We start from the raw sequence: 12,452 nt of genomic DNA on the forward strand, positions 1-12,452 counted from the left end.
CTCCACCCACTTTCACTGGTTGTATCACCAACTGTGCCAAGTTTGAGGACTCTGGCTTGATTACTGTGAGAATGGCAGCCTTTTACATTTTTTCCATTGACATGAATGGGTGAAATCTGATTGGCTGTTTGTAGCTCCGCCTAGGTGTGCAGAGGGGACGTGAGACCCCCAGAACATATCATCCCAGGTAGTAAGGGATCTGTATACCAAGTTTCGTTCAAATCGGTCAAGGCGTTTTGAAGTGATCGCAGCCCATACATACACACACAATTGTAGATAGATAGATTTTACTCTTTTCACCAGTGATCTAAACTCATGATTGCTGCGATTAGCGTTATGCTTTCTGTAGACTTTTCTCATTTTCATACAGCAGCTTTGTTTTATATGTGTTTGTGTGTTCTTTAGATGATGTAGAAGAAGATTTCTCATCAGCTGACTTTGGCCGGATTCCAGACCTCATACCAAGGAGTAGAATTCAGCTGGAAGGAAAGCCAATAGATTTACAGCAAGCTGTGGTGAGCACATTGTACTGATGGGCACCGCCCGGATCACCTACAGGCAGCAATCCTGCACTCTCACTGTGCCAGTATCAACTGATGGCCAGGGGAGGGGCTTGGGGTTCTTCCAATTACTAAGTTTTGCCCAAGACCCACCCATACCTATTTTTTTATATATGCAGAGGAGTTTGGCTCTCTCGCTGATAGAGGTACGGGGTATAGGTAGCAGTCCAATGGGGGGCATCTGTAGCCTCAGAGTGTTCCTTAATTCACACCCTCCCCCTCTCTGATTCCGGGTGTTACCATAGCAACTCACAAGTTACAAGGGTAGCGGCGCTATGGGTTAATGGCTGGTGCTCCCTGTGCGCTAGTAACGGTAAAAATACTGTACACCCCATACACACGGCAACTTTGTGCTCCTGCACCCAATGTTTTTGGAAGGAGGGGTAGGGCATCAACATACAAGACAAGACAAGACAAATAACATTTATATTGCGCTTTTCTCCTTGCGGACTCAAAGCGCCAGAGCAGAGCAGCAGCCACTAGGGCGCGCTCTATTGGCAGTAGCAGTGTAAGGGAGACTTGCCAAAGGTCTCCTACTGAATTAGTGCTGGCTTACTGAACAGGCAGAGCCGAGATTCGAACCCTGGTCTCCTGTGTCAGAGGCAGAGCCCTTAACCATAACACCATCAGCCAACTGCATAGTGGTCTGGCTTCATGCAGTGCCTTCTGGGAGGATGCTGGGCACATGCACCGCTCATACTCCTTTGTTTGGTGTATATGGGGGGACGAACCAGACAGTTTGGGCTCCAGAGGTGATGGGGAAATTTGGGCGCCACCATAAGCACCCATGCCAATTTAAATAAAGCGACGGTACACTGTAACGGAATCCTGCAGTGGCTGGCACTACACTGTAGATGAACTCCAGGCTTGTTAATTCTAACGGTGCTGCTGCGGGGATAGCTGCTTGCTGGGAGCAATAGTGCATCTGAGTTTGGCCACATCGGTTACAACTTCAAGTTTGGGTGGCAGTAATTTTTACTGGCTTTTACTTACAAATGGACTGAGTTACGTTCCAGAGGTACAAACAAAGTTGTCTTCATGTACAAAATATCCAGTACTGTTTTTTTTTTTTTTTTATTCTATATTCCTGCGTATAAGACTACTTTTTAGCCCTTGAAAATCTTCTGAAATGTTGGGGGTTGTCTTATACGCCGGGTGTCATTGATGCCGGGTGATACGCCCTATCCTGTTACCGCCTCTCAGATCTCGCTGCTGAGCGCAATCTATTCTTCCATACTGCTCTGATAAACAGGTACACAAGGAGAGCTGACCAATGCAACAAGTCAATTAACTATATACGGTTATATACTGGGTACCACATACAGTACAGCACCAGTATCTGTTCATACATAGCACCAGTATATGATAGTTTTTTTTATTTTTATTTGGTGTGCGTTGGAAGAGGGGTAGTCTTATACGGCGAGTATATCCCAAACTCTACATTAACTGGAAAAGTTGGGGGGTCGTCTTATACGCCCAGTCGTCTTATACGCCGGAATATACGGTACTTCCTTTTTTGTTGTTGTTACATGTTACAGTATTGTAAAAGTTGTTATAAGTAGTTTAAAGGAAAGGTTCAGGGAAACGTTTAAAAAAATAAAAATCCATATCCACTTACCTGGGGCTTCCTCCAGCCCGTGGCAGGCAGGAGGTGCCCTCGCCGCCGCTCCAGAGGCTTTCGGTCGTCTTCGGTGGCCGACCCGACCTGGCCAGGCCGGCTGCCAGGTCGGGCTCTTCTGCGCTCCAAGGACGGGCTCTTCTGCGTCCCACGCCTGCGCAGTACAGCCCGGAGGACGTCTGATGACGTCAGCGCGCCCACGTGGGACGCAGAAGAGCCCGTCCTTGGAGCGCAGAAGAGCCCGACCTGGCAGCCGGCCTGGCCAGGTCAGGTCGGCCACCGAAGACGACCGGAAGCCTCTGGAGCGGCGGCGAGGGCACCTCCTGCCTGCCACGGGCTGGAGGAAGCCCCAGGTAAGTGGATATGGATTTTTATTTTTTTAAGCGTTTCCCTGAACCTTCCCTTTAAACACTATAAGTCTTTATTCACATCTAAAAACAAAATCACTGACAGCAGCGATTTTTTTTTTTTTTTTTTTCTCCTCCCAGCGCTTACCTGCGCGCTTTGATTTTGTGTACAGCGCTTCTAAATGCACTTTTGCAGAGCGATTTTTTTTTTTTCACTTCCTGACACAAGTCAGGAAGTAAACTCTTTGACCTTGAAATGAATAAATACAATGTATTTATTCATCAAAGCGCGAACGCAATCGCTGCACCAAGCGATTTTGTGGGAGTTTTGTGCTTTTCCTATACCTTCCATTGTAGCAAAATCGCCCTAAAAATGGTACAGATCTGCTTAGATGTAAACTCTCTCATAGGGAATCATTGCACAAGCTTTTTTAGGGCGATTTTTAAAATCGACAGCGCTTAAAAAAAAACGCAAAATGCCCTGGGTGTGAACACGCCCTTAAAGTACATTGATAACAACCAAAAAACCATAATTTATACTTTATGACGAAATCCAGAATTGGCAGAAATTAAAAGGTTTATTCCCATTTCCCCATGTTTAAGTTAATTCAACTTACAATCTCGCGGAGCAGATCCTGTCTGTAAGTCGCATTTTCGCTTGACTGACTTTTCTATTGCAGGGAGTGAAGCAGCTTCTGTTTGGGTCGGCCTTGTGCTGCTTCACTGAGGAATGGAGGATCCAGAGCTTCACATTCAGTAATACTCCGCCTCTAAAGTACGGCTTTGTGCAGAAAAAGGTAAAGTGCCTATGTTGGTGTTTTCATTTGTTTCTATGGACCGGTTCACGTTGGCACATTCTGGTAAACGGGTCAGTGAAAACAGATCCAATTTCTGTTCTAAGGAACCCATTTCCTTTACGTTTATGTTCAGTTTGTATCCGCCTTGCAACGGAAGGTGCGGAATGGCTGCTGGGGAATATACCAGTGCTGTATGTGTTGATGGTGAGAAAGAGCTAGTATTTATATAGCGCTGCCATGTTCTGCAGCACTGTACAGAGTATATAGTCATGTCAGTAGTACGGACCACTCATTGTTGCAGTGGCGTACCTAGGGCATTTGACACCCAGTGCTGGGTATTAAATAACACCCCTCCCCCCAAAAAAAGGGAAAAGAGTGAGTGCGGCGTTCCCGGTATAGGTGCCCCCAGTATAGGTAGCCTGGAATAGCTGCCCCCAGTATAGATAGCCTGGAATAGTTGCCCCAGTATAGGTAGCCTAGAATTGTTGTCCCCAGTATAGGTAGCCTAGAATTGTTGTCCCCGGTATAGGTAGCCTAGAATTGTTGTCCCCGGTATAGGTAGTCTGGAATAGTTACCTCCAGTATAGGTAGCCTGGAATTGTTTGTTGCCCCCGGTATAGGTAGCCTGGAATAGTTACCTACAGAATAGGTAGCCTGGAATAGTTGCCCCCAGTATAGGTAGCCTGGTATAGTTGCCCCTAGTATAGGTTGCCTGAAATAGTTGCCCCAGTATAGGTAGCCTAGAATTGTTGTCCCCGGTATAGGTAGCCTGGAATAGTTGCCCCCAGTATAGGTAGCCTGGAATAGTTACCCCCAGTATAGGTAGCCTGGAATAGTTACCCCCAGTATAGGTAGCCTGGAATAGTTGTCCCCAGTATAGGTAGCCTGGAATAGTTGCCCCCAGTATAGGTAGCCTGGAATAGTTGCCTCCAGTATAGGTAGCCTGGAATAGTTGCCTCCAGTGAAGGTAGCCTGGAATAGTTGCCCCAGTATAGGTAGCCTAGAATTGTTGTCCCCGGTATAGGTAGCCTGGAATAGTTGCCCCCAGTATAGGTAGCCTGGAATAGTTACCCCCAGTATAGGTAGCCTGGAATAGTTGCCTCCAGTGAAGGTAGCCTGGAATAGTTGCCTCCAGTATAGGTAGCCTGGAATAGTTGCCTCCAGTATAGGTAGCCTGGAATAGTTGCCTCCAGTATAGGTAGCCTGGAATAGTTGCCTCCAGTGAAGGTAGCCTGGAATAGTTGCCTCCAGTATAGGTAGCCTGGAATTGTTGCCCCCAGTATAGTTAGCCTGGAATAGTTACCTCCAGTATAGGTAGCCTGGAATAGTTGCCTCCAGTGAAGGTAGCCTGGAATAGTTGCCCCCAGTACAGGTAGCCTGGAATAGTTGCCTCCAGTATAGGTAGCCTGGAATAGTTGCCTCCAGTATAGGTAGCCTGGAATAGTTGCCTCCAGTGAAGGTAGCCTGGAATAGTTGCCTCCAGTATAGGTAGCCTGGAATTGTTGCCTCTAGTATAGGTAGCCTGGAATAGTTGCCTCCAGTGAAGGTAGCCTGGAATAGTTGCCTCCAGTATAGGTAGCCTGGAATTGTTGCCCCCAGTATAGGTAGCCTGGAATAGTTACCTCCAGTATAGGTAGCCTGGAATAGTTACCTCCAGTATAGGTAGCCTGGAATAGTTACCCCCAGTATAGGTAGCCTGGAATAGTTGTCCCCAGTATAGGTAGCCTGGAATAGTTGCCTCCAGTGAAGGTAGCCTGGAATAGTTGCCTCCAGTATAGGTAGCCTGGAATAGTTACCCCCAGTATAGGTAGCCTGGAATAGTTACCCCCAGTATAGGTAGCCTGGAATAGTTGTCCCCAGTATAGGTAGCCTGGAATAGTTACCCCAGTATAGGTAGCCTGGAATAGTTGCCTCCAGTGAAGGTAGCCTGGAATAGTTGCCTCCAGTATAGGTAGCCTGGAATAGTTACCCCCAGTATAGGTAGCCTGGAATAGTTACCCCCAGTATAGGTAGCCTGGAATAGTTGTCCCCAGTATAGGTAGCCTGGAAAAGTTACCCCCAGTATAGGTAGCCTGGAATAGTTGCCTCCAGTATAGGTAGCCTGGAATAGTTGCCCCAGTATAGGTAGCCTGGAATAGTTGCCTCCAGTATAGGTAGCCTGGAATAGTTTCCCCCAGTATAGGTAGCCTGGAATAGTTTCCCCCAGCATAGATAGCCTGGAATAGTTGCCCCCAGTATAGGTAGCCTGGAATAGTTGTTCCCAGTATAGGTAGCCTGGAATAGTTTCCCCCAGTATAGGTAGCCTGGAATAGTTGCCCCCAGTATAGGTAGCCTGGAATAGTTACCTCCAGTATAGGTAGCCTGGAATAGTTACCCCCAGTATAGGTAGCCTGGAATAGTTACCTCCAGTATAGGTAGCCTGGAATAGTTACCCCCAGTATAGGTAGCCTGGAATAGTTGCCTCCAGTATAGGTAGCCTGGAATAGTTGCCTCCAGTGAAGGTAGCCTGGAATAGTTGCCTTCAGTATAGGTAGCCTGGAATAATTACCCCCGGTATAGGTAGCCTGGAATAGTTACCCCCAGTATAGGTAGCCTGGAATAGTTGTCCCCAGTATAGGTAGCCTGGAATAGTTACCCCCAGTATAGGTAGCCTGGAATAGTTGCCTCCAGTATAGGTAGCCTGGAATAGTTTCCCCCAGTATAGGTAGCCTGGAATAGTTTACCCCAGCATAGATAGCCTGGAATAGTTGCCCCCAGTATAGGTAGCCTGGAATAGTTGTTCCCAGTATAGGTAGCCTGGAATAGTTTCCCCCAGTATAGGTAGCCTGGAATAGTTGCCCCCAGTATAGGTAGCCTGGAATAGTTACCTCCAGTATAGGTAGCCTGGAATAGTTACCCCCAGTATAGGTAGCCTGGAATAGTTACCTCCAGTATAGGTAGCCTGGAATAGTTACCCCCAGTATAGGTAGCCTGGAATAGTTGCCTCCAGTATAGGTAGCCTGGAATAGTTGCCTCCAGTGAAGGTAGCCTGGAATAGTTGCCTCCAGTATAGGTAGCCTGGAATAATTACCCCCGGTATAGGTAGCCTGGAATAGTTACCCCCAGTATAGGTAGCCTGGAATAGTTGTCCCCAGTATAGGTAGCCTGGAATAGTTTCCCCCAGTATAGGTAGCCTAGAATAGTTGCCCTAGTATAGGTAGCCTGGCATAGATGCCTCCAGTATAGGTAGCCTGGCATAGATGCCTCCAGTATAGGTAGCCTGGCATAGATGCCTCCAGTATAGGTAGCCTGGCATAGTTACTAGGCAGCGCTCACTTCCTCGCAGGTCACGGCCAATCTGCGTTGTGATGTATGCTGCCGGGCAGTGTTTTGGGATCCGGGTTTTCTGGAGAGGGGGGGGGGGGACCAGGAGCATAAGAGGTAAAGCGGTGGCGGGGGGGTGGGGGTATTGGGGATGCAGATGACCAGGCAGCATGGGCCCAGGCGGCTTCTCTAGCGGGGAGGGGGGTTCTGGGCAGCGGTAACCCCTGGGTGCAGGGGGGGGGGGGGCTGGGGCGGCTATCACCCTGCCCCACCGCACACTGAGACCCGGAGCGGGTTGCTCCTTGCGCCACCCCCTTTGGACGCCACTGCATAGCATGCCTCCAGCATTTAGGCATATAGGTAGTGTGATGGAGACCCTGCACAATATAACGTATATGACTTGTTCGGGTGACTGTCAGAAGGCTTTTCATAAGAGTTTAGTGCGCACCATCAGGAGTACAGCTGCACTACATTAACCAGCTGTCACGAGGAGGAGTGAGAGGACTGCGATCTCTGACGGACTCATTATCTCCCTGTCACTAAGCAACCGTCACCTCGCCTCAGCGCTAATGACATGTTTTCTTTTCCTTTATTAACACCCATTATGACTCGTCATGTTTCCCCCGACAGATACATTGTTTCCAATTAATGTGCAGTCACACTTCCAGGGCGCTAATCATCCGCCGCCCTACGCGGTTTCACCTTTTCAGCCCTTTATCTGCAGTTTTTCGTGTATTTCCCCTTGTAAGCCGATCTTACACCACATTCGTGTGTCTGATAATGATCATAACCGCTAAATGTGCATTTCACAGCCGACCAGGCTAATTAAATCAATTCGAACAGTTTTGATAAATTCTTTCTCTTAATCCCAAATCACAGGAAACCTTATTTTAGTTTTTGTTATAGAATGGAAAGAGATTAGAACTTTTGTTTTCATGTTTTTTATGATGTCTGCACAGCCAAATCCAGGAGAGTTTATTTTACTTCCTGTCCTAACAGGAAGTGGCTAAATCACTCTCTTCATTGCTGACTGACAAAGCATAGCTTGTAGTCTCTCTGGGATTTTGGAAATCCAATCCTTCTGTCCCTCTTTGTTCCTCATTTGTGCTTCTTTCAGGACTGATGTACCAATCTTCATGTAAATATATGTACATTATATACTCGCGTATAAGCCTAATTTTTCAGCACAGAAAATGTGCTGAAAAGCTACCCTCTTGGCTTATAGGCGAGTCAGTGGAGCAGAACGGATGGTGGAGCAGGTTTGGTTACTGGCAGAGGAGTTTAAGGATCGTTCACTAGTGATCCTGCTCTTGTCCGCTGGCTCCCTGCTGTGTCCGTGCCCCCCCTCCCCCCATCCCCTGACACATAGTAGAATACAGTTAATTATGCGGGACACCCATTTTTACAGTAATTCTCCTGGTTTCAGCATCAGAAACACTTCCTATAGTTGTATATTGATATGTAGCCGGCCCTCACAGTGATATTTAGCTATGAGGAAATCTGGGAGACCATTTATATTTTGTACTAGCTTTGGAACTCTCAGTAAACAAACATTCTGCAGAGCTGCACCTGACAGTACTAAGGATGTCGCCAACTGTGATAAATTTCAGAATGTAAATCAATGGAGAAAAGTTTTTTACAATGGGCAAACACTGACAAAATATAGTAGCAATAAAAAATATGTGATCCCTTTGGAATCATATGGATTTCTGCACAAATTGGTCATAAAATGTGATCTGATCTTTATCGAAGTCACAGCAATAGACAATCACAGTCTTCTTAAACTAATACCACACAAAGTATGAAATGTTTCCATGTTTTTATTGAACACACCATGTAAACATTCACTGTGCAGGTGGAAAAGGTATATGAACCATTGGATTTAATAACTGGTTAAACCTCCTTTGGCAGCAATAACTTCAGCCACACGTTTCCTGTAGTTGCAGATCAGATGTGCACAATGGTCAGGAGTAAATTCCTCTTTACTGAGTAATTCTTGACCATTCCTCTTTACAAAAATGTTTCAGTTCAGCAATATTCTTGGGGATGTCTGGTGTAAATCGCTTTCTTGAGGTCATGCCATAAAATATCAATCGGGTTGAGGTCAGGACTCTGACTGGGCCACTCCGGAAGGCGTATTTTCTTCTGTTTAAGCCATTCTGTTCTTGTTTTACTTCTATGCGTTGTCTTATTGCAACACCCATCTTCTACTCAGCTTCACCTGGTGGACAGATGGCCTTAAGTTCTGCAAAATGTCTTGATAAACTTGCCTTTTCCCTTTGATGATAGCAATCCGTCCAGGCCATGACAAAGCAAAGCAGACCCAAACCATGATGCCCCCACCACCATACTTCACAGTTGGGAGGAGGGTTTGATATTGGTGTGCTGTGCCTCTTTTTCTCCACACATTGGGGTTGATTCACTAAACCGTGCTAACTCATATATAACGTGCATTAATAACGCGCTACATGAAAGTTTTTGCGTGCAAGCGCAAATTTTCATGCACCTTTGCGTGCAAAAATTCGTGTTTGTGCGCAAAAAATCGCATTAGCGCGCACAAACCCTTACGTGCATTATGATGCGCGCAAAACGCTACCACGGCTATGCTATGAGTTAGCACGGTTTAGTGAATCAACCCCATCTTGGCCTCGATTCATAAAGCATTACCTCATGCGGTAATGCTGAAAACAGCAGACTTTACCGACCACTTAGCAAAATGTCAATTCATAAAGACTGTTACCGCATGAAAAGCTGACATTACGGACCAGGGAGATAAATTACCGACTTGGCTGTAGTTACCGACAACACATGTCAGTAAATTGTCAGCAAATGTCAATTCATAAAGCCTTCAACATGCGGTAAGCCTGGCGGTAGTTACCGACACCTCTGGTGAGGTCTTAACAAGTTACCGACAGCTCTGACAGCTCTGATTAATGCAAAGTGCAGAGATCCGAAAGTCTGTTTGATTCATCTGTGGAGAGAGCCAGTGAGCCGTCTGTGTGAATCATTTCAGCAGGCAGGGAAAGACTGTGTGACTCATCTGTCTGAGTCATCAGTGGAAAGAGCCGGCTGTGTGAGTAATTTCTGCAGGCAGGGAAAGACTGTGTGACTCATCTGTCTGAGTCATCAGTGGGAGAGCCAGAGAGAGCCGTCTGTGTGATTCATTTCTGCAGGGCAAAGAGGGAATCGGGACACTGCTCTACTCTACCGCTCAATGGGCTGCGGTAATTTACCGACCTCCAAGGGCAGCTGGGGAAATCTTTATGAATTAGCACACAGACCGGGAAAATACCGAGTGCGGTATTTTCCCGACAAGATTTTTGTTATCGCACTGCTGTTTATGAATCGAGGCCATTGTTGTGTGTTTCTTCCAAACAACTCAACTTTGGTTTTATCTGTCCACAGAATATTTTGCCAGTACTGCTGTGCAACATCCAGGTGCTCTTTTGCAAACTTGTTGCAAAATGTTTTTTTTTTAACAGCACTGGCTTCCTCTGTGCTATCCTCCCATGAACTCCATTCTTGTTTAGTGTTTTACGTATCATAGATTTGCTAACAGGGATGTTGGCATATGTCAGAGACTTTTGTAAGTCTTTAGCTGACACTAGGATTCTTCTTCACCTCATTGAGCATTATGCACTGTGCTCTTGCAGTCATCTTTACAGGACAGCCACTCCTAGGGAGAGTAGCAGCAGTGCTGAACTTTCTCCAGTTATAGATAACTTGTCTTACCGTGGACTGGTAAACTGCAAGGCTTTTGGAAATACTTTTATAACCCTTTCCAGCTTTATGCAAGTCAACAATTCTTAATCGTAGGTCTTCTGAGAGCTCTTTTGTATGAGGCATCATTCACATGAGGCAATGCTTCTTGGGAAAAGCAAACCCAAAACTGGTGTGTGTTTTTTATAGGGTAGGGCAGCTGTAACCAACACCTCCAATCTCATTGATTAGACTCCAGCTGGCTGACAGCTCACTCCAATTAGCTCTTGGAGATGTCATTAGTCTAGGGGTTCACATACTTTTTCCACCTGCACTGTGAATATTTACATGGTGTGTTCAATACAAACATGTAATTAGTTGTGTGGTATTAGTTTAAGCATTTCAGCCCATTTTTTCACCTTATGCATCCGAGCAATTTTCACCTCCCATTCATTTGCCAATAACTTTATCACTAATTGTCACAATTAATTGATCTATATCTCTTTTTTTTTCTGCCACCAATTAGGCTTTCTTTGGGTGGTACATTTTGCTAAGAATTATTTTTTTTTCTAAATGCATTTTCACAGGAATATTAATTAAAAAAAATAGAAAAAAAACATTATTTCTCAGTTTTCAGCCATTATAGCTTCTAAATATTACATGCTACTATAATTAAAACCTATGTATTTTATTTGCCCATTTGTCCCGGTTATTACACCATGTAAATTATGTCCCTATCACAAAGTATGGTGCCAATATTTTATTTGGAAATAAAGGTGCATTTTTCAGTTTTGCGTCCATCACTATTTACAAGCTTATAATGTAAAAAATGTTCGTAATATACCCCCTTCACATGCATATTAACCACTTCTATACCATGACATTTTGTGCTGATCTGTGCTGCGTGGGCTCTCCAGCCCACAGCACAGATCAGGTTGCAGCCAGGCCGATCAGACTTCCCCCCTTTTTTCCCCACTAGGGGGATGTCCTGCTGGGGGGGTCTGATCGCCGCCGGCTGCTTGCGCTTGCCGGGGGGGGGCTCTTCAAAGCCCCCCTCCGCAGCGCTTCCTGGCCTCCTTCCCCTTCCCTCCCTCTCCCTCCCCCTGTGAGCGGCGCAGGACGGATTTCCGTCCTGCGCCTGATGGGATAGGCTTAAGCCTATCAGATGCCGGCGATCCCCGGCCAATCAGAGGCCGGGGATCACCGATCTCCTCTACGGCGCTGCTGCGCAGCAGCGCCGTATACATGTAAACACTGGGGAAGATCTTCCCCGTGTGTTTACATTTACCCTGCGAGCCGCAGATCGGCTCGCAGGGTGTTCACGGAGACACCCTCCGTGAACTGACATGGAACGGCCGCTCATACGAGCGGCCGTTTCCATGGAATGCACTTCAGGATTCAGGGGCGTACATATACGCACCGAGAATCCGGAAGTGGTTAAAAAAGTTCAGACCCTTAGGTAAATATTTATGTTTGGGTTTTTTTTTTTTTTTTTAATTGTAATTTTTTTTTTCATTAAAAAATGTATTTGGGTAATTTTTGGTGTAGGATATAAACAGTTAATTTTCAATGTAATAATGTCTGTTTATTTCATGGAAAAATGTATGTATATGTAGTTTTACTATTTGGCCACAAGATGGCCACAGTCAAAACATTTTTTTTTTAATCCTGGATCCAAACTCTCTCGCTTCCAGGAAGTATAAGGAGGACGGAAAACTTTTTTTTTTCATTAGAAAGACGGCGGTTTCTGAAAATAAGCCGTCGGTCTCTCTAGCGGGGACTTAGATCGATGAATGGGAACCATGTTCCCATTCATTGTTCTCTGGGCTAACGGAGGGCAACATGGGAGCGCGCAGCTTTAGCAACCGCCTGGACATGACAATCACGTCCAGGCGGCATGAATGGTTAAATCCATATAATTCCAAAGGGTTCACATACTTTTTATTGCTACTGTAATTTATAAACTAATACAGTATAATAAATAGCTGATGTCTATGACAGCCGATTGCTTTCATTGGCTGGCGGGGGGTGGGAGGGGGTAGAATTTTTTTTTAATAAAAAAAAGACAAATTTATTTTAAAAAGTTACAAATTAAAAAACAAAATGGGGGGGGGGGGGACATTGCAGG

General features: G+C 45.8%; 1 protein-coding gene across 1 annotated transcript in view; it reads left to right on the top strand.

The window, feature by feature from the left end:
• MINDY4 (MINDY lysine 48 deubiquitinase 4) overlaps nt 1-12,452 on the top strand; it is a 167,868-nt gene that overhangs the window by 53,600 nt on the left and 101,816 nt on the right. The window contains exons 7-8 of the mRNA XM_068235119.1: nt 406-515; nt 3,206-3,322. Of these exons, the coding sequence (XP_068091220.1) occupies nt 406-515; nt 3,206-3,322 (227 nt within the window). The remainder of the gene's footprint in view (nt 1-405; nt 516-3,205; nt 3,323-12,452) is intronic.

Source organism: Hyperolius riggenbachi, chromosome 5, assembly GCF_040937935.1.
Source record: "Hyperolius riggenbachi isolate aHypRig1 chromosome 5, aHypRig1.pri, whole genome shotgun sequence".
Classification (NCBI taxonomy): Eukaryota; Metazoa; Chordata; class Amphibia; order Anura; family Hyperoliidae; genus Hyperolius; species Hyperolius riggenbachi.